Here is a 25,041-nt window from a genome sequence, read left to right on the forward strand (position 1 = left end):
ACCATTTTTTCCCACGACACTCACTATCTCTACTAAAAGTTTAGTACAGCATTAGTACAGCATTTCGACTCAACATCCGTACCAGCTCTTTGTAATATGATCTTTAACCTACTACTCTGCTATAAGGTTACGCTTGAGTGACTTGACAGGAAAAACCCCCCCAACGTGATATAAACTGTAAAGAGATACAGTTTGATTTGTACATTCAGAGATTGCGTGTCGAAACCTACCAGTGAAGGAAATGTCACCGAGAACTATGAGTTGAATGGCTACTTCCGGTACTTTACCCAGCCCAAGCTGTTTATGATTGTGTTCTGGGTAGAGAGGCAGTATGGTTACCTCCAGTTTTTCTGACTAGTATGTTTGGGAAGTCAGGGTGGCTATGCAATCATTGCAATGCAATCTTCAATGTTCTCTAGTTGCATGCATACAACCAACTTGTTGGTTGTATCACGATTTGCTTTGATCTGCTTCTCACACCATTCCCACAGCTCTTTTCCCTTGCCCTTCTCAATGACCTCATAGATATCCTTCCTAGGATTGATCTCTTGCACTCTCCCCCATGGTATGATGTAAGAACCTTGGTTGGCCTCCGTTATCTCCTTGCTCAAACCTGCAAATAGCGTTGTGTAAGCTCCCATTTTTGGGGGGTACAAAATCCTGTTCACAAACAACATCATGAGCCTGCTCTGCGTGTGATAGATATTTGTCTGCAAGTTGCCTGGGTTTTGCACCACCTAACGAAATCAAGGTCAGCATCGCCATCTCGATAATTTATGATGCTTAAACCGAAATGGAAGAAATTCCAATTCTAGGTAGAAACTTCTGTCTGGGGAGAGGGGGTGGGGACTCTGCCAGTGGAATGAATATAACTTACGCTGATAACGCTATCTTTACCGTAGCGCTTACTCGTTTCGTTGAAATGATCACATTCGCTGCTTTCGAAACGGCATAGTTGATGTATGCATCTTTTGTCCCGCCAGCTTCAAGATCTTTGAGGTTATACCCTCCTGGTGGAGAACTTCCTTACATCATCCAAGAACTTGTCCAGATGACTCTGACGCTGGCTTTTGGTGAGGATGTAGCAGCTGTGCGAAGCTGTGGGTGAAGAAGCTGGGTCAGAAGCAGCGGAGCAATGACGTTTACTCCTATATGAAGCTCAATTCCTTGCTTTGTCTTCGACCCTACCGGCTCGCCACCAACACCAGCGTTGTTCAACAAGATATCTAGGCGCGTCTTTTGCTTGGCGAATTTTTGGGCAGCGCTCCGAACGCTGTTCAAATCGCTTAAATCGAGATGGAGAAATTTGAGGCGCGAGGCATTAGATGGGTCACTTGATGTGATTATCTTGGTCGCTTCTGCGGCTCGCTCTTCGGAGCGACTAGCCATATAGACGGTGGCACCGGTAGGGTACAGCATCTTTATAAGCTCAAAACCAACGCCTTGATTGCCACCCGTGATGATAAAGACCTTGCCTGTTTGCGCGCCGACATCTTTCTCTGTGAAGGTAGGAGCAGGTGGAAAATATTGTGTTTTCATAGAAGCAAATACCATGTTTGAAGATTACCGACGATCGTGTGTTCAAGAAAGTGGCATCAATTTTCTGAATTGGTGGTGTAGGAATTAATGACTTGAAATTTTGGAGGAAACAGATGAAGAGCTACAGATACAAGGAGCTTTCGGCAAGAATGTCCTTTGTTGTAGCATGTTGGCTTGTGGCTACAGTCATTTATCCCGGCCCTGCCTGTGTCTAGAAATGGTAATGTTGCCGGCGCTAAATAATGGCATGCTGAACAGGAGAGGCGTTCGGGGCCATTCAGCCACGTCGTTTTCGATAGAAAATTATAATTAATCATTGCTACCTTCTTAGAGTTAATCGCAGTTCTTTCAATTGAGAATAGATTGCAGCACCTTAAGTTACATCAATTTCTGCAAGTCCGGGGGATTGGAAATATGGTGTATAATTGGAGCAAGGTAGCATTTGTATCCGAGTGCAGGACCCCTGATGCCCCCTTCAACATCACTGATGTGGGGCCCAAGCTTTTAATGTGTAGGGCTAGCGAGAAACCTACCTAAGTAGATAGGTAACCGGCGCTTCTACTACATATTCATGGTCGAGACGAGCTACATGAGGCACAGTGCAGCTATCATTGACAGAGCGCTCATATTTGGCAGATATTGAGGCACTTCAGAGGCGAAAACAGTATTCGAATCAAAATTTAGCTAAGCTAGAATTAAATGAAAGTTTCTATTTTCCGCACGGCATCACCAACGGGAAAGATTTGCACGTCGAAGGATATCACTGACAGGTGATCTCGTATCACTACTGATGGTCTAATTAATACTATAGTATCCTGATGGAAGAATTATTTCTGTCGTATCCAGAGAGAGCTATAGCTAGCACTGTAACCACACCACTATGATTTCAGAAGCATAGGTAGGTCGGCTCGACGGCGATGACTTTGTGGGTTGCGTATCATTGTATGATTTCAAGGCACAGCTGGGGGTTTCTCTAAGCTCTCGTAGTGCTAGATCTGAGAGGTTAGAAGGATAAGGCTCCTCTCTACGTCTCATAAGCCCTGCAACAGCCTGCCCGGATTTTTTTGCGTGTTTTCAAGTTTCCACTCTCCTTTGCACTTTCCAAGATCTTATTCAAAAAAAAAAAAAAAAGGTCATTATCTTTCTGCCTTAGTATTGCTATCGGTAGCTGTAGTTGCCTTTGCTTCTCCATTCCACGATGATAGCAAATGTCGACTCCTGCCTGGTGGCCCCCAGTGGCCATCTGTATCTGACTGGTCCAAATTGAATTCAGGCGTAGAGGGTAGACTGATTGCCACTGTACCCCTTGCCAGCGTTTGCCACAATCCCACGTACATCGAGGCTGAGTGTCTTGCACTTCAAGAAAGCTGGCCGTTTTCTCAGACACAGTACGTCTTCCTATGTATTGTTACATTGCACACGAGCAATGGTGAATCAATCCCTCTTATTTTGGCAACAAAATTCAATCGGAACTGAGTGCCGAAGAAAGGGTGATCAACACTGTAGAATTTCCAAATGACAGTGGTTTATCCAAGAACATTGCAAGTAGTCTGGTCGTATCCGGCTGGTCCATTGAACACCATGCTGCACCATTCACAAACATCTAACCCACTGTCATTCTCTTGGTTGTAGAGAACCATAGCTCTAATACACTAACAGGCATCTGCCCCGAGGCGTGGGATACACTTCAAAATCTTTTTGGTCCACAACGCCAAGTTCTTTGGGTGACGACAGGGTGTCAAATGGAAGTGACAAATCCAGATGACGCCCTTGTTCTAGGGGTCATGAGAACCGTTCGTGCCAAAGAACCGACTGCAAGTTTAGTGACTCTAGATGTTGCAGGTCTTTCGGAGCAAGCAACTGTATCATCTATTGATAGAGTTTTGAAGAATGTGAACCTTTCAGTCCCACCGCAACTTTCAGACACAGAATACGTAGAGCGACGCGGAGTGCTACACATCAGCAGAATTGTCCCTGATTATCTCATCGATCAAGCCGAAAAGAGTAACACATATGACGCAGAAGCGGTCTTGAAGCCTTTGCATGAGTAGGAGACCTGTGTCAGACTTATTAACGATCAGGTCGTCGCATTAGATACTTTACACTACCAGAAAGTGTCAAAGGAGGAAATTCCTTTGCCAGGCGGATGTGCGGAAGTGGATATCTATGCAGCTTCGCTCAATTTCAAGGTATGGAGGATTCTCCACGTATTTTGTATTAGTATTGACAGACACAAAGGATCTAGCAATCGCAATGGGTCTCTCACAAGCCAATGAGCATCTGCCGGGCTTGGAGGGAGGTGGTATTATTCGACGTCTTGGTCAGAACACTGACTCATTGAAAGTTGGCCAGCGGGTAGTGGTCAGTAGAAAAAGCAGTTTCGCAAATAATCTTCAAAGCCCCGTCGAGGCAATCTATCTATTGCCAGATGACATGCCATACGAGACAAGTGCCCTAATTTTGTAAGCCAAGCTAGTATCAAACATACTGAATAACAGGATGCTTCTACTCTCCTCGGTGTATAATTTGCTTGTCTCTACGGGCTCATTGATCTAGCCAATGCCCAAAAAGGCCAGGTAAGTCACAGACTTTAGATGTTCAGTTACTTGGAAACAGAGCTGACAATGACAGAGTGTTTTGATTCACTCAGCAGCGGGATGTGTAGGCATTGCCGCAATTCAGCTTTGCAAGTATCATGGCACAGAGGTAGGGAGTAAAGGACAGAGCTGCTATGATCTAAAAAAAAAAAAAACCCGACGAATACAGATATTTGCCACTGTTGGCACAGAGGAGAAACGAAATTTTCTAATCCAAACATTTGCTCTTGCATCGGATCATATCTTTACTTCACGATCTATAGCATTTGAATCAGATCTCATGAAAACCACACATGGAAGGGGTGTAGATGTAGTGCTGGATTCCTTATCTAGCGATCTCCCAGATGCATCATGGCGCTGCATTGCAGATAATGGAACATTTTTTGAGATTGGGAAGAAGGACATGGCCGACAGAAACAATCTCTCAATGGAGCCATTCTGTCGCAATGCATCGTATCGCCCCATAGATATGTCGCTCGATAGTGTTCCATTGTCAACGATTGCCAGGTATGTTCACAAAATACTTGAAGTTCTTGATCTTGATTCGATGCTTACAGACGAGCAGACTACTTTCGCAGACCTTCAGCTTGATAGAGCAGGGTCATGTAAAGCCTATACAGCCTCGCACCAAATTTTCCTTCAAAGATATCGGTGATGCATTTCGCTATATGCGAAGCGGTAATCACATTGAGAAGATAGTCATAACTGACGGCGAAGACAGAAATGTCAAGATACTTGCAGGTTTTATCATGCACCGTCAAGAGACACACACTAATCTGTATACTTCCAGATTCGGCCATCAAAAATATCACTAAAACTGTGTAGCGATGCTTCTGACTTCATTGTTGGTGGATTGAAAGGTATATGTGGTAGTTTAGCCATGTACCTTAGCCTCCTCGGAGCTGAAAAATCTTGTCGTCATGCCAAGAAGTGGTTGCGATGATGACATTTCCCAAAGCGTTCTATTCCAGTTGAAAGCTCTGGAAACAGATGTAGTAGTCATAAAAGGCGATGTTGTGAAGCTGGATGATGTGCGAGTTGCTCTCCAGAGAGCGATAAAGCCTATCGCTGGCATCGTTCAAGGAGTTATGCTTCTGAGAGTAAGTCATTTTAACCATTAATCACGTTCAATTGATAGACTCCTGGCAATTGTAGTATAAAATGTTTACGTTCATGAGCGATACTGAGTTCAGCGAAGCAATAAGACCAAAGCAACAAGGCACGTGGAACCTTCACAATACTGCTTTTCAGGAGGGTCTTGTGCTGGATTTCTTCACGATGCTCTCAAGCATATGCGGAGTGGTTGGGCAGACAGAGCAGGCCAACTACTCGGCTTCCAGTTCGTTCCTCGATACATTCTCAGTATACCGACAAGAACTCGGCTTAAAAGCTCGTTCCATTGATTTGGGCGTAATCGAAGATGTTGGATACGTAAGTTCGAACGAAAATGTCTCAAAGAAACTGAATACTCAACACTGGACACCCATAAACGAAAGTCTTCTGCACAAAATTCTGCGTTTCTCCATTCTTCAGCAAACATCCGCACCGATCAGCGCCAATAGTACCACTCAAATGATTACCGGTGTTCCTGTCCCTCTACATCCCGATTCTTCTCTATAACGCGGGGATATGTTAAGAGATCCTCGCTTTGGTTTCCTCTCCTTCCAAGATTCTTTAATCCTTGCCACGGAACAGCATGAAAGCTCATCTGACGTACGAGTTCTATTTTCTCTCATCAAATCAAAAGCCAAGGGTGATGTAGTATTATCGATGACAATAGAAGTGATTAATCGACAATTCACAAAGAGCTTGAATCTAAGTGAGCCCATAGAGCCGACAAAGCCATTGAGTGGTTATGGAATTGACATTTTCGTGGCCGTCGAGTTTAGGAATTGGGTGCGAGTGCAGTTGGGCGCGGAACTCACGACGCTGGAGGTTATCAATGCAAAGACTTTGGCAGCCTTGGGCGCTGGGGTTGTGACGAAGATTTCTATTTAGTCATAGTTCCTTTACTGATATGAGCGCTTGCGGAGGCAGGAAATCATGCATGTTATTGACAAAGACGAGTCCTACGATCAGACATAAGATTGAAATCGGTCTGCTCGTAAATCAAATCGCTTTCACTGCACTTGTAACTTTTCTTGCCTCGATCTCTTTGATTGTTTCAATAAACAAAAACAATCAATTGACAAGAACAATAGAGCGAAGAACGCAAAGAATCAAAATCTCTCATCCATAGTCTTCCATTAGTATTACCCCTGAATCACCTCTCCCTTCCCGAACCCTCAGTCTTCCAGTCTACTCCCCATCACCCAATAGAAATAGGAAAACGCGCAGAAGCCACATGAGACTACGAGCCGTGCTGTCTTCCAGAGTGACAAACACCTAGGAGGAAGGGGAGGAGGAGAGTGAAAGACTCTCTTTGAACAGACCGAGTTGTCCTGTAAGTTCACCCCTACATTTCCTCCCACTTTCCTCCACAATTTCCGCCATCCCAAGAATCGAAACCCAAACAGAAGAAGGAGTCCAAAGAAAAAACTTACCGCCCGCCCCATCATCTGTCCCCATGATACATCAACACGCAAAGCACCATCCACACAAACTCAGAACCCCCATCCACGTGCATGGTTAAAGGCTTCTACCAGAAGAGCGAATTATATGCATGCCAACTATTCCAGCCTACACATGCGCGGTCAATGATCCCCAAAATGGCATGGTAGTTTACATACATACACATGAGTATAGATATACTCCCCAAAAATGCCAAGTCTCCGAATCCAACAACACCTCTCTCATAAACATCATATCTCTCGCTAAGTTTTCCATCCTCGCCATCCCATCTGCCTCTCTCATAGTAGCAATCTACAATAATCAATGCACCTACATCCGTCCCCTACCAGGCAATCGCTCGTCTTTTCTCTGCGACAACTCGACCAACGAGATCCCATGGCCATGGCACATCCAGCAAGCCACGTCCCCCCTCCCGGCTTTCGAAATCCTCTAAAACGACCAGTCCCTGTAGCCCGGCACCGGTACAAATATGCCACAAGATACCACGTCTCTAACATACTAATATCCAGCTCGGGCAATCTAGAATAGTATGACAGGATCCCCAATTCCGATCCGTCGAGCACGGTGCAGTATTCCAACATCCAGTTCCAATCTCCGAACGCATCGGATTCTGCTGATAGATATCTCCTCAATATCCAGATCCACGGGATTGATATCGCGTCTTCGGAATCGATTTCCACATAGAGCGCGCGGGGTCGGATTTCTTTGAATGCGTTGCAGTTGCTGTTGATAGATATGACGGGCCGATGAAAAGGTTGCGTGGGATTGTGTTCATATCGATTCTGTTTTTCTTTATAGGATTGACAGGTTTTTCGTTAGTGGAAGACGTACTTAGGATGTTTTTGCCATTGATCGATCGAGTAGTAGGCGATATTGTTTGTAATGACAATGGTATCTATACTGAAGACTTTATTGCTGTCTAGAAGAAGCTACCTTTGCAATTCCAATTCCAATTCCAATCCCACTTATATTTCTTTCATCGACCACTCACCCATTCATTCATCTCAATTACAAAGCTAGAAACCCCATATACTATACTCATATCCACAATTTCAGAGACACCTCCACCCATCATTTTCTCCAACTTTAAAAATCACCAGCACACAAATGCCAGCCACTTGTGAGAAAAAAAAAAAAGCTCAAAACATCACACCAATCTCCAGACACAAATTCTCTCTTACTCCCTACCAGCAAGACCCCACCTCTCTAAACACCTACAAAAAAAATCCTCCTCCTTCGACGACCACCTTCCCATCCCACCGCCCCCTCCTCCCCAAATAGCAATCCAGACCTCCAGACGAAATCTCACCCAAACCATCTCTAAAGAACAAGCCACCTCGCACCCAAGAGCATCGCGATACGACGAGCCCAAGACCGCAGCTTATAATTCTCCCAAGTAACAAGAAGATCCGGATTTGCGAGTTTCAATCGCGCGATGCATATTGCATTGCATCGCAGCGTGGAATGTCTATCTATCATGGGAGCACCAATACCAATACCAATACCCAATATCCAATACCACCACACATACACAGAAACAGCAATGAGATATCAAAGGGTACAACGCAGCCTCTGATAGATTTTCCAGCCCGTATGAATGTGACGACGTATGGGGACAATCCAGTCAAGTCACTTGTGCTGTGCTTATTGTCGAGAGTAGGGGATGGAAGGATTTGGATAGGATGTTGTAGAGTAGAGTAGAGTAGAGGGTATGTGTGTTGTTTAACAAGCAGACAAACAAACAAGCACATTTTCCCGGGTGCTCCAGCTAATCCTTTATTGTATATATATATATATTCTTTAATATGTATAAACAGGAAAGTACTCCTCCAGGAGTGAGTTCAGATTTTTATAGTTAATCGCATCTCGCTCATTTCGTACTCCATACATCCCATCGAAGAGCAAGGGAAGATTGTGGATTTCAATGTTTATACACAGTGCCCTTTCTCACCCACCAGCTCCTTGATCAGAGTGTGTATGTAAAGCAAAGATAGAATGGATCGTTCGAATGATTTAGTAAAGTAAAGTAAAGCCATGTTATTATCAACTTATGCTACGATTTACATTACAATCCTCATAGTATACAAAAAACACGTTTTCAAATTCTATACACTCAACCAAAAGTGGAAGCACGAAATCCTGAAGCTCGTCTCAAAGATCTGATATCGTACATCACGTGAAACATCATCACGAGGACATTCTTCGACGCCAATGGTTCACCTGCTACACGCCCCCAACCTTGACGCAACTGTGATTGGTAACACAAGTCTGCACACAGCTTAATCATTACGATCAGCCCCCAACAGCACCCAAATGGTAAGCCGACCAGTTCACGAGGACCTTTCGAACCCCAGATTCGCGTACGAATTATAAGTCGGTCCTAGCCGATCCACGAGATAAGCAATGCGAGGATCTTGGCATGCCAGTACCGACGGGATGGTGAAATGTCTTATCTGCCAATTGCCATCCCTTCATGATCCTGTCGAGAGACTGGAGATGCAGACTTCGGCATGTAACCAGAGAGGTTTCTGGTGCGACCCACGAAATGAGCTATCACGTTCTCCTGGGCATACTTGACCAGCACACCTGGGCAGAAATGCAACGATCGTCGATTTGCACATTATATTTCCGACGAGGCGAGATGCGAAGATGGTTTTTGAAAATGTCATGCTTCTTCGAGAACAAATGAGGAAGTTCGAACTCTCTTAGTGCCTGGAAAGTGGATCATCTTGAGCGTCTTCTATCCTATCACATCTTATTGATAACAGCATTCCCTAAGCATACACTTGCAGGAGCCTCTTCAGCTCTTTGGGGTTCTTGGACGGGAAGGTTGAACGTGATATCGTGGGGAAGAAGGGAAAAGTCTGACATGCCATTTGTTGTAAGCAGACCATTTTGATTACTTTGATTGCTCTAGGGGGGCTTCAAGGGTAATCCATGGGGAAGTGATTCAGAAAGCTCTGCTGATCCCAACTTAAGCCTTTTTCAAAAGACCCTTGGTTTTTGCATGTTTGTGGGTTTGTGGGTTTTGTGTCGTGAAGGAAATGAAAGCCATGCGAAGGGTTTGAATTTGGGAGTTGTGAGGCTATCCTTAGTGGGATTTGGATGAGATGTGGAGAATCTAAAGTTTCCCCGTACAGGATGCCGGAAAATCAGCATCTTTATCCTTGGTACACCGGCACTACAAGGGCTGATAAGACTTTCTTAACTACGAGCACGATGTAATACATACAAACAAGGACAAGGAAGGAAAGAAATCCTTCTCAATATTGAAGGAAAAAAGAAGAAAAAATCTGGCAAGAAAAAAGACCTCGGTCGTCGGGTCGGGAGTCATTGTCGGAAGTCATTGATTGATTGACTGACTGACTGACTGACTGACTGGTTGAATTTCAATTTCGGGTAATTATTTTGTGCCGTCAGAAACTCTTACGCCCAACAGGCGCGACAACCTAACCATGAAAATGATGAAACAAATGAAAGATCAGAAAAAATCAACAGAGCGGATCAGTTGACTGACGTGGCCAAAGAGTTTTCTCGTGATAGGGAAGGAGACAATCGAAATGCAGATGAAGGGCTTTTGATGAAGCATGAAGGATTTCATAGACCCACCGGACCACAGGACCACATTGAATCTGAAAAGAAAAGAAAAAAAAAAAAAAAATAGAAAATTGTCCAACGCCCAAGAACCCAAGAACCCAAGAACCCAAGACGCGCCAATGTAAGTCACCAATGTATCAACGCACATTGTACATTGTACATGATGTTCCCAGGTAGGTATCCATCGGCAATTTCGTTGTTGAGGAAACACAGCATTCAATTCCACTTCAGCTCATACAACAGGAAGGTGGATATAGGGCGAGATTGACTCCTTCTCTTTCTGCGTATTCTGTACCGTAGTGCAGCAGGAAGTACAGTAGTGAGAAGGCAGTTGATAGGACAATAAATGGCTGGGTACAAACACCGATGCAACAGGATGAATGAACACCTCCAAAGTGGCTACAGGCTGAGCTTGGATTGAGATTGAGATTGAGATTGAGATTGAGATTGAACAGATTCATACACATATACATATCCACATCCACATCCACACCCATATCCATTATGCACATCCGCCTCCAAGTGATGTATCCGGACTTCCGGCTAAGCTCGTGAATGTAATATCACATACCTCGTAGCGCGCACCTATCTATAGGAGTAGCGAGAGAGGCGGCAGCATGCGAAGTCCAAACCAAGTACGTACCTAGGTCACATAACTCTGCACTCTCTGAATGCATGGATGAGTCGAGTTGAGCTGGAGAGGAAGAAGGCGATGATGATGAAGATGGTGACTGTCCCACGAGAAGGCCGTCTTATCACACACAGCAAGACGAACAACTCAACAGCGACACGCAATGGCAAACAACGATATAATTGATCATGTGATTTCAAATAGGACGACGATGCTGATAATGATGATGATGATGATTCAGTTCTTAGGCGAATGTAGGAAAGTATAATAAATTGGCAGATACAGAACTCCATAACCGTTGAAGAAAAATCACCACATTAGGAAAAAGACGTGTGTGGATGGTGAGTAAGCTGTGATGGACACAGATCCAGCTGATACACCCACCGTACAGACATTATCTTGATTCTCCACACACCAGAACAAAACAGCATCATCGTCCTTTCACCTCATCCTGGCACAGTCATAAGCTACGGTCCCTTCGTAAGCCTTCTCGAAGGACGTTCCTCACGGCGATCAAGGATGTATGAATGGATGGATGGGTGGAACAAGAATGGATCAGGGTCGCGTTTTTGCATCTTATCCGAAGCATTATGCTTGTGTATGTGATACGGGAGAGAACCAGATACAATGCTCGTACAGAGAGAGCCATGTGTTGACAATTCATTGCTTCACATATAGACAGGCAGAGAGTTCTTACTCGGGCATGTATGTACACACATCTACACACCAGTATCTCGGATGCATTTCCATGATTTAACTTTCCAATCGAATCCATTCTGTCCAATCTCCTTGGCTTGGACTGATTCCAAGCCTTGAATTGGGTAGATCCGTTGACAACAATTGACGTACTTCTGCACTTGAATCGTTTCTCACTGCCCAAAAGCTTATCCGATCTGCATGCTAGTGGCCATTCGACAGTAAACACTTCTCTTAGTTATTACTCCAGGTTTCCCTTCTTCTCGGAGCTGGTGCCAATTCTCATTAGAGTCATCAGTCAAACCAGTCTGTCAATCAATCAATCAGTCAATCAATCAGTCAATCAATCAGTCAATCAATCAGTCAATCAATCAATCAATCAATCGGTCAAATCAAGTCAAGTCTGCTTCGTACTTCTCCCTCGGGATCTCAAAGTGGTCAAGTAGATTCATTATTTAGCATCGCTTATCTCCTCCTCTCCTCTCCTCTCTTCCTGCCGTCCTGCCTCCTCTCCTTCCTAGCTTATCTTTTAATAAGGCTATCGGCCCCCTCCTCCAAAGTCATTCTTGCCAAATTACGGCCGTCCGGTATCTTAGCCTTCATTTAAAGTACCTAGATAGGTACCTAGTGATTCACTGCAAATCAGCTGAACGCGCTCTCTCGCGCTCGCTCTTGACTTGTGCTTAATAAACATACATACATTCCTCTTCCGACCTCTGCTCATTCTCCCCTGCTGTCATCGCACGACAACTCTTCACACAGCTTTGGAAATATCACAAGATCGAGTGCAATACACTCCCCCTTCTATCAAAGCGACCATATACTGCTGTCCCTTCACTTGGTGTTATCATACCGACATCCACACCCGACCGTTATCCGACACTCGTATCATGATAAGCTCTTGAATCACTGTACAATCCGAGTGCTGTGATCATTGACCTCCAGTCTCGTCCATTTGGAAATTATGCAAAGCAGCTCGATATCTCTTCTGATAAGTTTTGTTAAATTATTTTCTATCCCGAATTCTTTCTACTTTTGCAAGAACGAATCCCGTTGAAGGTATTATTCAAATCCCCGACAGATTGGGTTTCTATCAAGTAATAAATACACACAACTGGTTTATGCGGTAACTCTCAGGGCACGCGAGCAAACAAGATGCCTACCTCATTCTCATTATTCACAACACAAAAGCCGAAGCCCAAACCTACCACTTCCACTTCCACTTCCACTTCAACCTCAACCTCAACCTCTTCTTCTCCCAACCCAAATTCCGATTTCAGTTATGAACAAACCTCAGATATCATGCCAAAGTCAACTTCCGGTACTGAGGTTACGACCACTTTCACTTCTTCGCCAGTGGTGATTCCCACGAGAAGTCACCACGATAGTTTCAAAAATGGTTTGGGATTTGAGCCAAGGAAGGATCGTCGTCAAACCACCAAAAATCACTCTGTGCGATCGAGTCGTCGCCCTTACGATGCCCATTCGCCGGATGCCATTCCCCCCTCGGTCGCTGCCTTGCTGGCGATTACAGCCATTCCGCCTCCCAGATCAAACAGGAGTGCTCGCACACATGGTACGTCGAGACAAAGATTGACGGTAGACGCTATATTAAAACATACTGCTGTGTCGGAGAAAGAACTCAGTATAACATTTGGTATGAGTCCCATGGAATTATTGTTGAGCCCTCCAGAAGAAATCGATTCGACCGATTGTTACAGTTCGGAGAATGGTCCGGGATCAGTCATGTCAAGCAGGACTACATCGAGCGAGTCTGTACCATCTTTGGATGATGCTTCCCTTAGTGATGCATCAACTCCGCCAAGTTCAATAATGACACCGAGTTCAAGAGGGAGGAGGTCTTTACCAACCAGGAGATACCAACCAACATTTGCGGGCGAGGATACTCTGCACGACCATCCTTTATCAGATGTCGATGTTGAAGAGCTCGACTTTAGAGTCTTCCAAAGACCATCGGATTTACCCAAGGACCAACAAGATACGACCGGCGTCGAACCCCCACGCCGCAAGTCCGCGTTCAAATCGAACTTAACTGCATCACTGCGTGCTTTGAGGTCTGCGGCAAAATCATTCTCGAGTCTCACAACACCTATGATTACGCCTGATGATTTTCTTACAAGATCCATCATGTCAATTGACCCGAAGGTCCCATTTACGGATGAAAGGATGCCACCTCTCCTGGTCGATGCACCCACCCCAGCACTGCGTCGGTATCTCAACCCCACAACAAATGCTCCCACGGATGCTCATGTGCCAACATCTCTTACCCAAACAATGAGTGCTACACAATGCACAGCATCTATCCAAATGCAAACATACAAGGTTTCCAAGTCTCCAAAAGGCACTCCACCAGCCGAACTCAATAGGCGCAGACAAGGAAATTCCGAGGAAGCCTTTGCCGAGGTCGCGACCGGACCAGTTGCACGTCAACGCGACATGAGGGAGAACAGTGATTTTATTCGGATTGCAGTTATGGAAATGGCCATGAGAAAAAATGGAAAGTTGGACGACCGCAAACCAGGAAGAGCAAGATGGGCTTTACCACCCAGGCAAGCATCCAGCAAACCTTACGAAATTGGAAATGATGGAGTTCCTCTTCGATGGACTGCAATCACTTATTAAACAGAATTAGATATTCACATCATTGCACATCTACCTCGCACAATGTATGCGACACCTTCCCCGACAAGATTTGGCTTCTCAGGACCTTATTATTCAGTGGCACTGGACTGGTACAAAATCAATGATTCATGGTTTCCGACCGACGGATCTCAAGCGGTATTACGCTTCAATACCGGACACACCTCTTTTCATATACCGAGCTCCGACCTTCTAGAACCACACTAGTCCCACATGTTCGGATTCCCCCGATCGGTCTATGGGTGGGTGTGTCCCCATCGATTTATTCAATTTATCCACTTCTACCCTGGAGCACGAAAAAAGGCTGTTCGCACGATGACACATGAAATCTTGGGTGTTTTGCTTTCGATTGAAAATTTTATCAGTCGGTAGAGGAATTCCGACTACAAAATTTTACTTGGCATTGTGATAGATTGGCTCTTACGCATTATATTACATACCTGGTTAATCAATCCAATAGCAGCTTTTGGTTTGAAATTTCCCTGGAAGGACTGTCAGGTCGATGGTTGCATATGGCTGTCGAATGTCGTGTGTATAGACTGGACTTGGAGATTCTCCAGCATGGCATGGCATCGTGAAGAAAGCCAGGTTCGAGCAGATCTTTCACAAAACGCAAGAAAAAAAATGGAATTGGAATGGCGGGTAAAGTCGGAGTGGTCTGATGATTCTTTGGGCAGGAGGTTAATAACCCTAGTGATGAGGAGATGGGAATTCTCGAAATCCAGCTGTGCAGGCGGAAATGCAGGTCCAAAAGACAAGGACCCACCACTATTATCTCATCCCACATGCGAGAATGAAACTTGTTATGCACCTAGGGTCCGAAGGCGTGGTTCTGCATACCAATTACGAAACATAAATGCGAGTGTTAATTAGCGGTGGCGGATGAATAACTTTCATTTTACGACTGATTTTTTTTTATGAATACATTGGAGGAGTTTGGGATTTGAACTTTTCATACATTGCGCAGCGATAGCGAGTGAGCGGGTTAAAGGAGTTTTCTTTAGAAACGGCTCGTCCAACACGACATCGGTTGTTTTATTACTTTTCTTTCAACATTGGAGTTATGTGGATTGGGGTTTCAGATGAGGGATGGATGGATGGATGGTTAGGGCATTGGGACGAGGTTGACATTATACTGGCTGGGAATTTTCCGATACCTACCCTGGGTGGAATGGGAGGAAATAGAATATAAGAATATGAAGAGAGATTAAAGATACAAACCACACTTCTTGGGTATTTTCGTGATGATCATGCTAGCTCAATATTGAGATTGGTTGTGAATGAATGGATGGATGCATGGATACATGGATGCATGATATGCGTGAAGAAAGAATGGTTGAAGTGATATAACTGTTCCAGGAATCCGTTTGATTGTGATGGTTCTTGAAAGTTTGTAATGAAAATCATTTTTGGTAGGTATCTGAAGAGACTGGATGTGAATTTGATGAAATGCTCCATCTCTATCAAATCATGGATATATAATCAAAAATACGGACCAGTAAGTAATATATAGAAGAAGATTAGGTGAGATGTACACCAGAGTGAACTTAATAACCAATATCAAACGTTCCCCGATAATGTACAGAGTTATAACAAAATTGACAGATGGATGGATCCAGAATATGTAGAAGTCATTTTTGAGTTGTTATTGTTATGATATGGAAATGTCTTTTTTTTTTTTTTTTCCCCTTCCTTTTTCTCATAGGGCTGGATTGGATTGGTGAGGAATGGAAGGAAGGAAGGAAGGAAGGAATGGAACACCAGAAGTCTCTCTTTCAATCTGCCACCGTTATTAATCTATTTTTAGGCTTGGCTGGTTGCTGGGCTTAGAGTATTGTTTTATTATTATTATTATTATTATTAGGGTGTGTTGTTTCCATGCTACTTTACTTACTACAATGCGCCATGCCTTCCTAGCTTTAGCACCTGGAACCAATGATGATTACCTAGCTGCAAACGTGGAGGGAAGAAAGTTTATTTATTAATCTCTAGATTTGATTTCGTAGCAGAGGAGAGGAGAGGAGAGGAGAGGAGAGGAGAGGAGAGGAGAGGTTGCATGTGTGCGTGCGTGCGTGCGTGCGTGCATGAGAACTTTTAGACGTGAGGTTAATAATAATACATGCATTTTGGAAAGTTTATTGCGACGGTGGTTGATTGTTTGATTGTTTGAACATTTGAACATTTGATTATGAGGAGGGTTGGCCGTGTTCACTCGGTTGGCTTGGGGGTTTTGTTAAAGGGAGACTATTAACAGTTTGGATTGAGGGTAATAATCAGTGTAAGGTACTGATTGATTGATTGATTGATGGGTGTGGAATTGATGGAATCTTCGGTTTGACATGTATGTCTCATAAGCAATGATCTTATGACGGACGGGATTATCAAAAGACTCCACTCTCCTGCGAATACTCCAATCGATACGAGTACCTTACATATCTCTTCCTGCCTGCATACCTAATTATCTCAATTACCAGATTGATTGTGAGATTCATGAAATCTGAGCTGCGAATTACTGGAACCAAAGTATCCGTCCCCATGATCTCGACATTTCAATTCTCTGCGTCGCGCGCTTTACGAATGAAGGGTGCGCTCTAGCACGGTGCTGGATTGCATTGCGTAGGATAGGAGAGGATATTAGTGGATAGTTCGCAGTTACTGGTACAATGGCAGACGCGCATTCAGATGGCAGGACGGGCAGTACGACTCCGGGAAAGATTACTCGACCGGAAACTACGGGCACGAAGAATACACACTCTGATAATGCATCGACATCTGCCCCTGGGAATTCAGCATCGGCATCGGCATCAGCATCGGCGTCGGCTTCGACTTCAACTTTGCATTCGAATTCGAGCACGACGACATCTTCTCCGCAGCGAATGATAAACCATAATCCGAGTACAAGTTCGCTTCGAAATATAAATACAGGAGGAACGAGAATAGAAACGGGAACGGGAAGAGGAACGGGCGCAGTGCAGAATGCGGCGTTGACGGGCGCTGCTCTGGCTTTCTCGAATGCGATGGGCAAGGCGACGCCAGTGGTGCCGAATAAGTTTGCGGGGAAAACACAATTGGGAGGGAATGGTTTGGGGGGGAAAGATGGGGCATTGGCGGCTGCTACGAAGGTGAGGGTTGGAGGGGGAGGGTCCCCTAATAATGGAGGAGGGAGAACGAGAAGTCCTTCTAAGGTTTCGGTGACGGATCCGGGGATGGGAGGTGAACAGCAGATATACGGATATCAAAAAGTAGGGAGGGAAAGGACAGGGGAGAGCGAAACAGATGGGGGAAGTGTTATTAGTGGAGGACTGGAATATCAAGGGGGGCAGAGAATCCCTCAAAAACGAAATCAAAGACCGAATGGACATTTACTACCTCCATTTTCGGGTACATCGGAAACCAGTCCGAATGTGAAAAATAATTCGGCGGCGTTTATGGCGGCGAATTTGGCGGCAAAGAGAAGTAGGGAAAATAGTCCGAGTCATACGGGTCAAAATTATGGGATGGGGATGGGAATGGGGAAACAGGCAAGTCCATTGCCGAGTAGAAGACAGAGTTATGCGAGTTCGATTGATAGTACGGATAGGAGGGTGGATTTATCGAGTATTCCTCCCACGTCTAATTTGGTGGAGATGTGGGAGCAGCCGGATAAGGGAGTGAAGAAAGAAAGAGGACTTGTCAGTAATAGGGGAAATGAGATTGTGAATAGACAGGTTCAGAAAAGACCGGTTTCGAGTCATGCGCCTATACCTGTTTTGAAGCCGGCAGGCCTGACCAGACCGGTTTCTTCTCATGCTTCAGAATCTTCAGTACAATCTCGAATTGCTTCTTCGCAAGCCCCTATTTCTGAGCAAGTAAAATCGAAGCCGAAGCCTGTGATACACCCGCGACCTTCTTCTTCACAAGCTTCTGTGCCTGGGCCCTCGAAACCTGTGTCAAAGCCTGACGTACAGCCTCCGCCTGTTTCCTCCCATACTACTAGTTCCGAAGCCCCCAAACCATCTCCAAAACCTCCAGTGCAGAAGCCTGCCATATACAATACTCGACCTGCTTCTTCTCATGGCCCAGTGCCTAATCTTTCTACAAAGCCTTCAATTCAAAAACTCTCCCGGCCGGTTTCTTCTCATGGACCACCGCCTGCGAAACCGTCAGCCAAGCCCTCGCTACAATCTATTCGACCTACATCTTCTCATACTCTTGAATCTACTGAGTCATCATCGAAGGCATCAGTACAAAAGCCTTCTTTACCACCTCCACGACGTACACCTGCTAACCTTTCTGTATCGGGAGACCAATCGACGAGCCTTCCCATGCACGCGCCTCAGCCACGTTCAATGCAATCTCCTATATTAACGACAGCTGACAGAACTGAGCCAGCCTCAGAATCTCCCACTCAATCTCCAAGGAGTTCTTCTACCACCAAAACTCCTCGTAGATCTTCCAAACCCACACTACCGTCTAGACCACCCGTGTCCAGACAATCCTACAACAACGATGCTGACGATGATGAATCCTCAGATGATTCTTTCGTATCCGCGTCTTCTCAACCTAAACCCAAATCACCCTCCTTTCGTGCAAAGATAGCAGAGCAAAAACGACTTCAGACGTCCACTTACGCCCCGAGTATGACTGCCAAAACCCTTTCCAACGCTATGGTAGCTGGATACCTTGCATCATCACGTGCCTCTACTCCTTCTATATCCCCTGGAGTTATTCAACCTCCAGCTCCCCCTCCCCCTCGACGACTCAAGAAATTTTTCCATTCCGAACATTCAAGAACACCTACACCTCCTCAGAACACTTTATCGGCAACTGGAGTTCCAACTATGAAAACCACGATGCGGAAACCTAAGACGGAGAAAGAATTGAAGGAAGAAGAAGGAGAGGGGGAGAAGAGAAGAGCTAAGAAGCATTTGGTTAAGAAACATCCAAATAAACATGATGAGGGAAATCGAAAGAGATGGAGAGATGAAATTACGGAGAAAGAGAGGAAAAGATATGAAGCTCTCTGGGCTAGTAATAAAGGTCTTTTTCCCTACACGATGGATCCTCGTGGAGAAATCATAGAAATTGAAGGGGCGGCGGATACGGTGCCGGGAATGGTGGTGAAGGATCTGTGGGAGAGGAGTAGATTGGGAGGAGATGTGTTGGAGGAGGTTTGGGAGTTGGTCCATGGAAAGGGATATTGGGGACGGCAGAAGCAGAAGCGCTTTGGGAGATTGGAGAGAGATGAATTTGTGGTGGGTTTGTGGCTTATTGATCAGAGGTTGAAGGGGAGGAAGTTGCCCGCGAGGGTTAATCATAGTCTTTGGGCGAGTGCGTCGTAATGGGTGGGATGAGCTCAATGGGTGGGGGTGTAGGATAAGTATGCAGATTGATTGATGGGTTGGTTGGTGGGTTGGGTTGGGTAACAGATGAATTTGGTTGAGTCATATGAGCATGAGCTTGAGCTTGAGCTTGAGCAAGAGATATATTTGCATCCAGGAAATTAGAGAATGAGGACCTCCCTGAAGGTTAATAGAGTAAGAGTGAAAGAGAGGATTAGAAGTTCTGAAGAATAACTCGCAAGAGGGGGGTGTATATAGATAGATTGGATTAAAATGGATTTGGATTTGGATTGGGCAAAGTTGTAAGCAAGGCAAGGTTGCTTGTATGAATAGATGGACGGATTGTATTATATGGGTGGAAGGATGAGTTTGTGTGGAATGGGATTGCATTAGCTTGCACTTGATACCTCTAGCGCGTTGAATAAACAGTATGCATGCATGCATATATATATATATATATAACGGGATTATTAATACTTTAATCAGTAGTGCGCAGTAGAATCAGAATTGTTTTTGTATCCTAGGACTTGTGTATAGTGGATAAATGGATGGATGTGAGATTCCAACAGTCGACTCTAGCACGTACGTCTCTGCAGTGCTGAGTGAGTGAGCGAAGGGGAAAGGGGAAAGGGGAAACCACGTTTGCAATTCATATGTATGTGGAGAAGTAGGAGGGAGAATGGTGGAGGTTTTTTTTTAATTTTTTTTTATTTTATTTTTTTTTTTTTTAAAAAAAGGGGGGGATTGGATTGTGCATTTGATTTGGATTTGGATGGGGGGGGGGGGAGGATGGGTTGGGTCGGGTTGGGGATGAGAGAGCTCTTGTGGTTTTGTGGGTGGATGGGTTGGTCTCTCTCTCTCTCTCTCTCTCTCTCTCTCTCTCTCTCTCTCTCTCTCTCTTTTCACTTTTTATTTTTCACTTTTCACTTTTCACTTTTCACTTTTCACTTTTCACTTTTCACTTTTCACTTTTCACACCTACCTCCTACCTATCTCGCCCTCCCCGTCTCCAACTACTCTTGTCCACTGGTCCCTCATCCAACCCCCCTCTCACACCACTCCCACTACTCGCCTCGCCTCGCCTCGCCTCCCCTCCCCCCCTCATAAACATTATAATTATATCCTCTCTCGGATTCGGATTATGTGTCGAATGATATTGATACTACGTCAATTATACCACAAAGCCGAAATTAGATCCTGGAGTTTTATTATCGAGGGGGGGGGGCGGAAGATTGGGATTGGGATTGAGTGAGTGAGTTGAGTGAGTGAGTGAGTGAGTTGAGTGTATTATGACACCCACTGTAGATTTACTTAGCACAGCACAGCACAGCACAGCTAACTAAAGTGTTGATTTCGATTCCGATTTCCATTTCCAGTTTCGGGAACGCTTGTATGTGTATGCATATGATGTCATATTACATTACATTACATTATATCACACATATATAGTACTTATTATATTAGAAGCCTGGATATATTCATATTCATATTCATATTCATAATCAACATCAAAATCAAGATCAAAATCAAAATCAAAATCAAAATCAAGATCAAGATCCACCCGGCTACGAAATGAAAATTCTGATATTGAAATTGAAAAACACGTTTTCGTAATAAAAAATATATAGATATCATATCTAGAATTCGATATTCGAATATTGTGATGTGATGTGCATATATACACATATATACACATATATATCTCATATCACATAACCAAAAAAATAAATAAATAAATAAAAATTCAGAACAAACCTAAAGTTTACAAATCCTCATTCATACATACATACAAACTACAAAATTCAAGCTCACATATAGAAAATATACAAATACACAAACACACAATCTCATAACCTCCCCATCTCATCCTCATCACATTAAAATAAACAAGTACCCAAATATCTACCCCTATTCCTATTCACCACATATTCACATATTCACATCTTACCGAGATACACATCCACATCCATATACCCAAGAACCATAAAAATATATTATACTACACAAGTAACAACAACTCAGTATATGTTAAACTTATAGTAGATATATACATATACATATAAGAATATGCGTAATACAGATCATCTACATGAATCGAATCATTGATACTCAATCCAATCTAATAATCCCCCCTATAGTTATTTCATTTCCTCCACGAACCTAATACCTTCGCATCGCATCGCATCGCATTGTCATATTTGTATCGCAGAACTACCTTTTGTCAAACTCATATATCAGAACGATAAATCTCACTGTTGCTAGTCCCTCAAAAATGAAAGAAGAAAACATCTATTCCACTGATAAAGATAAAGATATTGATATTGATAACTATATCTATGTTTCTCATTTCACCCCTTCATGCCATCATCTCATCTAAGAACAAGTAAGCTATTTGTATCTTACCATTTCGTTTCATTCATTTCCATCTTCTCATCTTTCAAAGCCAACCAGCCAGTTAGCCATGCAGCAAACCAATGCTAAAAAATATGCAACTATAACGCCATTACAATGCTATTAATCCCATTCCACTCCCACTCCGAAATTTATGCTTTTGATCCCGTCCCATCCCATTCACGCACACCATATAATAATTAGTCTACCAAGAAACGAAGCTCAATCTCAAACTCGAACAGAAGTTCATGCAACTACCGCACCACTTTGAAATCTCATTCCCAATACCCAACTGCCCTCAAACTCCACTCCCCTTCTGACCCTCGTACCAGCTTTCTTCCAAACTGCCATTCCAAGTCCAATATCCGCAACAAAAAGTTGCCATTCCACACTCGCTTTCGCGTTTGCACTTGTAATTCCCAATCCTGCTTTCTCTTCATCCCCAACTCCCTCACCCATACTCATTGCTTCTAACAAACCCTTCTTGGGTGCACCCATTGCAACAACATATCTCGCAAAAATATATAATTTTCGTCCATCAATGACACTGACCTTTCCACTCGTGGGATCAATGCCCGTAGGAACATCAATGGCGAGAACAGCTGCTTTACTTCGGTTGGCCCATTCAATGAGTTCGTAAGCTGCAGCCTGGTCACCTGTTCGTAATTCTTCGAATGACATTGTAAGACCAAGAAGACCATCTATGATAAGATCGATAGGTGCGCCTGAAGTTTTGATAAAATCAAGAAGTTCAGTCTTGGTAAAAACTTTACCACCGAAACCACGGAAAACTTTTATTTGACACCTAAGTCCAACCAAAAGTTCGGAATCACGTTCGAGCCCGAGGACACAAACGACAACATTGAGACCGTGGTTTCGGAGATGTCGACCTGCTGCTACAGCTCGGAGCCCACTCTTGTTGTTCCCGGCGAAGACTACGACCGTTGGGACGGTAGATTTCTTGCCTTGGGTCAAACCACGACCTCCGGTGTTCACAGCCGACAATCCAACTTCAGCAATACCGCGTCCTGCATTCTCAGTCATCATATCTTCGGTGAGGCCAAGTTCAGCATCTGCGATATTCTCAAGGTTAAGCATCTGAAGCGCCGAGATAGGTTCACATCGACGATCTGAAGGAACAAGATATAACATAGGCTTTGACGGTGCGACTGGAATATTTCGTGATGGCTGGGAGCTTGGAACAGTACTTCCTTTCCGTGAAATAGGTCTGTGGTGGTTACCTATTTTACTCTCTGGTCTTCGTGCACGAGAGTTTCTACCACTCCCTGAACCTCTTTGACTACTTATTTCTTGGATGTCGGTATCATCAGCATCACTCTTCCAAAGTTCGGGAGCCTTTGTAGCACCGTTTGGCGCATCCAAAACGTTCTCGGTAGGATGAAGATTCTTTCCCCCATACGTTCCTGGTTTTGCCTTGGGCAAGCGATTGTGTCCAACTAAGCGGTCTGATTCTGCTATAGCATCCTCTGCCTGCATTTGGTTGAAAACAGATTTCTTGTCAAATTTTGCTAAACTACCAGCAAAATCAAAATCTCCCATCTCTTGCACATCGGTTGCTTCTTCAGTAGCCCATCCATTCTCGTCCATATTCCTGTTACCCCTCCTCTGAGACTTCTTCAATGTTGCAAATGGTTGGAATGAAGTAACTGGTTCTAGCAAAGGAGTTTGTCTCCAACCTTTTGATCCGGGGTTGTTTTTCGAAGGTCCAACAATTGGCTCCTGGAAGACACGTTCTACAGGCTTCTTTCCTTGATTCTTTCTCCTGCGAGTTCGTTGTCGTCCCGATTTGGCCAAAGCCGGCTCTACCGACAACCCAGCTAGTTCTGCATCGAGTTCTTCCTCCAGAATCTCCGCTTCTTCATGCTCCAGCTCTGCCTGATTGTGCGTTTCCTGACTCGTCAAACTATCGGGTAAGGTAGATGAAGTATTCTGTTCTTTGCGCCTATTCTCACGACCAACAACAGTTCGCGCCGAACCATCGCGTTCCATTGAAGCACTCTCCAATTGAGAATGTGATTGAATCGATACTGCAGGAGAAATCACCGATCCAGGTCTCCTTCCCATGCTCAGAATCGCCGGATCTTCGAACTTTTTCGCAACCGACGCAGGTACAACCGCTGGCTTCTGCTGTATAACCGGAGAGGGCGGCTTGACATTTTCATTCCGAGCCTCAATCAATTCCGTAATTTCCGCCGCGTTAATTGTAAACTCAGGGACATATTTGCCATTAGATGGGCATGTAACTATGAGACACTTCGCGTTAGCCAATGCAATGAATTTGTTTGCCAACGTTACGTGAGCACCAACCTTCTCGTAAAGTCAGGCTTTTACCCGGTTCAATGCTACTGACAATGCCTCGCAATTGTGCACCAGGCGGAGAACTTAACGTCACCAACATGGTAAGCCCAATAAATTGGTTCGACATGTTGGGTTTCGTTTCTTTGGCAGTTCACCACTGGCTGAGAAGAGAGTTTTGTGATATGCAGTAAGAAATGGAGGGTGGTATAAGCGCGTAGTTTTGGGTAAGTAGCTCTGAATGGATGAAGATAGAGAGAACTGTTGGTGGAATTCTGATTCGAAATGGGTGAAATGGGTAGAAGAGAAAGTGTTTCTCGTGAAACAAACTTGACAAACTTGACAGCTTTGTTAATTTTTCTTTCTGATGGTTGGGAGTTTACAAGGGTAGGTAATAGCGAGTCGCGAGAGTGAGACAAAAAAGTATATCGGGTTTTAGAGCTAGTGATAATAATCGCCGCCTCAAGATATCCTCCCCGCCGCCTTATCGATAGAGAGATAGGTTGGTAGCGCGGGGTGAATTTCAAGGTTTGTTAGGAAGGTCTCGTTGTAGATCCCAGAAGACGAAACGATCTCACTGGGCCGTCAATCATGTCGTCAATACACCAAGGTAAGAAAGAGCGTCATTGCAACCAAATATATTTGAACACAATTCTTGGCGATGCTCTGGATAGTCGTTTTAAGAAGCACTAGATCGATATAGTTGAGGTGGCGCACGTGG

General features: G+C 44.4%; 6 protein-coding genes across 11 annotated transcripts; 4 read left to right on the forward strand and 2 right to left on the reverse strand.

Annotated features, from left to right (window-relative positions):
• Window positions 1–198: 198 nt before the first annotated feature.
• Window positions 199–2,190, reverse strand: BCIN_08g02550 (hypothetical protein). 3 transcript variants are annotated; one of them, XM_024694503.1, is made up of 3 exons: window positions 1,031–2,190; window positions 878–935; window positions 199–737 (listed from the first exon to the last, which is right to left on the reverse strand). In XM_024694503.1, the coding sequence occupies exons 1-3, from the start codon at window positions 1,552–1,554 to the stop codon at window positions 381–383; spliced, it is 939 nt and encodes a 312-aa protein (XP_024550295.1). In that variant the 5' UTR covers window positions 1,555–2,190; the 3' UTR covers window positions 199–380. The 3 variants fall into 3 exon arrangements, with proteins under 3 accessions (XP_024550295.1, XP_024550294.1, XP_024550293.1); XM_024694504.1 differs by having other exon boundaries at window positions 199–935; XM_024694505.1 differs by having other exon boundaries at window positions 878–2,190.
• Window positions 2,191–2,990: 800 nt separating this feature from the next.
• Window positions 2,991–5,026, forward strand: BCIN_08g02560 (hypothetical protein). Of its 2 annotated transcripts, XM_024694506.1 has the most exons (7): window positions 2,991–3,566; window positions 3,621–3,728; window positions 3,778–3,988; window positions 4,096–4,115; window positions 4,171–4,245; window positions 4,306–4,643; window positions 4,702–5,026. In XM_024694506.1, exons 1-7 carry the CDS (start codon window positions 3,282–3,284, stop codon window positions 4,949–4,951), a joined length of 1,287 nt encoding a protein of 428 aa, XP_024550297.1. In that variant the 5' UTR covers window positions 2,991–3,281; the 3' UTR covers window positions 4,952–5,026. The 2 variants fall into 2 exon arrangements, with proteins under 2 accessions (XP_024550297.1, XP_024550296.1); XM_024694507.1 differs by having other exon boundaries at window positions 2,991–4,115; window positions 4,171–4,643.
• An 8-nt stretch (window positions 5,027–5,034) lies between these two features.
• Window positions 5,035–6,472, forward strand: BCIN_08g02570 (hypothetical protein). 3 transcript variants are annotated; one of them, XM_024694508.1, is made up of 2 exons: window positions 5,035–5,236; window positions 5,292–6,472. In XM_024694508.1, exons 1-2 carry the CDS (start codon window positions 5,057–5,059, stop codon window positions 5,754–5,756), a joined length of 645 nt encoding a protein of 214 aa, XP_024550300.1. In that variant the 5' UTR covers window positions 5,035–5,056; the 3' UTR covers window positions 5,757–6,472. The 3 variants fall into 3 exon arrangements, with proteins under 3 accessions (XP_024550300.1, XP_024550298.1, XP_024550299.1); XM_024694509.1 differs by having other exon boundaries at window positions 5,335–6,472; XM_024694510.1 differs by having other exon boundaries at window positions 5,342–6,472.
• Window positions 6,473–11,825: 5,353 nt separating this feature from the next.
• Window positions 11,826–15,517, forward strand: BCIN_08g02580 (hypothetical protein). Its single transcript, XM_001551921.2, has one exon. It carries the CDS (start codon window positions 12,787–12,789, stop codon window positions 14,272–14,274), a length of 1,488 nt encoding a protein of 495 aa, XP_001551971.1. The 5' UTR covers window positions 11,826–12,786; the 3' UTR covers window positions 14,275–15,517.
• A 638-nt stretch (window positions 15,518–16,155) lies between these two features.
• BCIN_08g02590 (hypothetical protein) lies at window positions 16,156–20,178 on the forward strand. Its single transcript, XM_001551922.2, has one exon. The coding sequence runs from the start codon at window positions 16,956–16,958 to the stop codon at window positions 19,611–19,613; it is 2,658 nt and encodes an 885-aa protein (XP_001551972.1). The 5' UTR covers window positions 16,156–16,955; the 3' UTR covers window positions 19,614–20,178.
• Window positions 20,179–21,886: 1,708 nt separating this feature from the next.
• On the reverse strand, window positions 21,887–24,809 carry Bcedc3. The gene is made up of 2 exons (XM_024694511.1): window positions 24,333–24,809; window positions 21,887–24,268 (listed from the first exon to the last, which is right to left on the reverse strand). Exons 1-2 carry the CDS (start codon window positions 24,448–24,450, stop codon window positions 22,251–22,253), a joined length of 2,136 nt encoding a protein of 711 aa, XP_024550301.1. The 5' UTR covers window positions 24,451–24,809; the 3' UTR covers window positions 21,887–22,250.
• Between the last annotated feature and the right edge of the window lie 232 nt (window positions 24,810–25,041).

This window comes from Botrytis cinerea, chromosome 8 (assembly GCF_000143535.2).
Source record: "Botrytis cinerea B05.10 chromosome 8, complete sequence".
NCBI classification, from domain to species: domain Eukaryota; kingdom Fungi; phylum Ascomycota; class Leotiomycetes; order Helotiales; family Sclerotiniaceae; genus Botrytis; species Botrytis cinerea.